Here is a 2,500-nt window from a genome sequence, read left to right on the forward strand (position 1 = left end):
CGCGGGGCCCCTCCCCCCTCCTTAAAGGTGGACGGCCCCTGCTCGTCCTCTACGACCACGACTGTGGAGGTCGCATCCGAGGCTGCCACGGCGGCTGCCACTGCGGCGGTGTCCTGCTCCATGGCGTTGGAGCGGGAAAAGCAGAGAGGCAGAGGCGAGGAAGCGACGAGGGCTCCTGGGCGGCGGCACAGGCTGCACTGGAAAGAGCTAGATGGAGCAGGGGTGGGGAATCACTCCGCTTCCAACCCCTGCGCTCGGCCCCCGACTGGGGTGGAGGCGGGAACCCACAACCCCCAGCCCCCTTCAAACCTCCATTCCCAGAAGCCCCCAACAGTCAGCCTGAGCTCCCCTCGCAGATGTGTGCACAAGGAATCCTCTTTCCCTTAAATCTGCTCTTTGTACATCGAGGTGCTTTCCCCTTCCTGCACAAAGAACTTTTCCTCTGTTTATAACTGTACTGGCGAAGGTCTTTCTCACCATTTGTAAAACCCAGAATCTCCTCCCTCCCTCCTCCTCCCCCCGGACTGCCCTTTCCCAGGTCCAAGAGGGGATCGGTGGTGCTTATTCCCACCTCTGTACATTCTGCACAAGGAAAAACACTCCTTGAATCTCCATTGTAGCGGCAAACATTCACTTCCAAGGCAAAAATGACTCTTGGGTTTTACGCATATGTGTTCTATTTTCAACTCATACCTCTCAAATAGCCAATATGCCTTTCTTTTGCCATAACGACTGAACTGCAAAAATCCTGGGGGCAAGGTCAAGGTCCCCACAGAACCTGGGCAACTCATGGTAAGTGCCTAAAGTTAACAATTAGATTGAATTACTGTGATTTTTTGGCGGGTGTTCTATTTGTACACTCGTAATTATTTAGTAATAATTCAGTGCCAAAAATATACATGATCACGAATATAAAAGCATTTTGTAAAGGGTGCAACAGTGTGCAGATATCAATTATTAAATATTGCCGTTTCTATTTCTCCTTGCCCTTTATTTTTATCAATAACGGGGAGATTTACCTCCTAGTTTTTAAATTTCAGAGGCAAAAGAGAGCAAAACATAGCAAACAGTCACAAAACCTATAATTTCCAAAATGAAGCAAATACTTTCCAAAGTGTAAAGAAATCATGATTAATTTCCCTCAACACTCCTTGGTAAATTACCAATTTGAAATCAGGTGTGAATTCTGCAAAAAGCAGAAAGGCACACAATTGCTGGCCCCCCTCAAATATATCCCTTTTTCCTGGAGATAATACCTTAAATTCCTTTTTGGTTTAAAGTTGTGACTCTTAATATTTTTTTTAAAAAGTGTGACATTTTAGCTATTATTGGTCATTTACACCTTACTGTGAGTGAGATCCTGTCCTGGGACTGGTTTTGCAGAGAAAAGGCTATGAGCAAGACACTGGTTATTGAAGGAATGTGTCACTGATAGAGGAAAGGAGAGGCTGGTGGCGCTAGCTAGCTTTGCTCTGATTTTACTTTCATTGTGTTCTCATTTACTTTTTTTTATTTTTTTTATTTTATTTTTCTCCATTACCATTAAACCCTCCCCCCATACCCTATTCTATCTCCCCCGCCCCCCTCCATCCCTGGCAATCACCACACTGTTTTCCTTGTCCATAGAGAGCAGGCAGACAGCTCTAGTGGGGGTGGAGAGAGGGGGTGGAAGGATTGAGAAAAAAAAAGAACTCATTTACCTCACATCTTCCCCCGATGCCCTTGTTTTTCGTCCTGAAGTACACAAGCATACTGTTCAACAGGTACAGTGAGTATCAGTATAAAAATGGTTCATATTTCTGGAGCATCAACTTTAGTCAAAAAGTGGGACGGAATCTACTCTCTTAACTGATTGTTTTAAACACTTTTTTTCTATTAAAGTGTGCAGATGTGTTAAGGAATGCACTGCACAGTTTGAAGTTTCTCCAAACAAAAGCTTGAGAGACTTCCAGTTAGACATTCTGCCCTTTCCCCACTACCTATTCAATCTTCTCAGTCATTAAGAGTTCTTTGATGAGAAAGTTCAAGAAGCACTGAAAAAGAGGGATGCTGAAATGCGTGCATCCACCTGACTTGAGAAGGACCCTTCCAGACAAGGACAGTGGAGAATTTCTTTTTCAGCAAACAGCAGCTATGGGAGGATTGAATTCCCTTTTCATTGCCTGGGGCTTCAAAGGGAAAAGCTCAAGAAATATTTGTTGTGTGTTGATGTGTTGCTGCTTGCAAGGGTACTTCATTCCATTGTATTTCTCAGGGCCAATGCACAGTATTTCAGTTACATCGTGGGCTAAATGTACTCTTATGAGGAAATCTAGGAAAGTCACTTCCTTTTATAACACCTTTTCTGTGCAAACATGTGTTCCAAGTTCCAAAACGAAAATTTAGAAATTAATTTTGGGGGGTAGAATATATTTGTACATTGGCAATTTTCCATGTGTGTATGATGTGATCCTTTCTTTTCAAGATGACATGGTTGAAAGTGCTACCAAGTCTCTGAGTT

The 2,500-nt window shown here is 43.8% G+C and overlaps 1 protein-coding gene across 1 annotated transcript in view; it reads right to left on the minus strand.

Moving 5' to 3' along the window:
* The window catches only part of SMARCA1 (SWI/SNF related, matrix associated, actin dependent regulator of chromatin, subfamily a, member 1), an 80,320-nt gene extending 80,063 nt beyond the window's left edge, over positions 1–257 (minus strand). The window contains exon 1 of the mRNA XM_005872716.2: positions 9–257. Coding sequence (XP_005872778.2) covers positions 9–122 — 114 coding nt within the window. The 5' untranslated portion in view covers positions 123–257. The remainder of the gene's footprint in view (positions 1–8) is intronic.
* Between the last annotated feature and the right edge of the window lie 2,243 nt (positions 258–2,500).

Source organism: Myotis brandtii, unplaced genomic scaffold, assembly GCF_000412655.1.
Source record: "Myotis brandtii unplaced genomic scaffold, ASM41265v1 scaffold39, whole genome shotgun sequence".
In the NCBI taxonomy this organism is placed as follows: domain Eukaryota; kingdom Metazoa; phylum Chordata; class Mammalia; order Chiroptera; family Vespertilionidae; genus Myotis; species Myotis brandtii.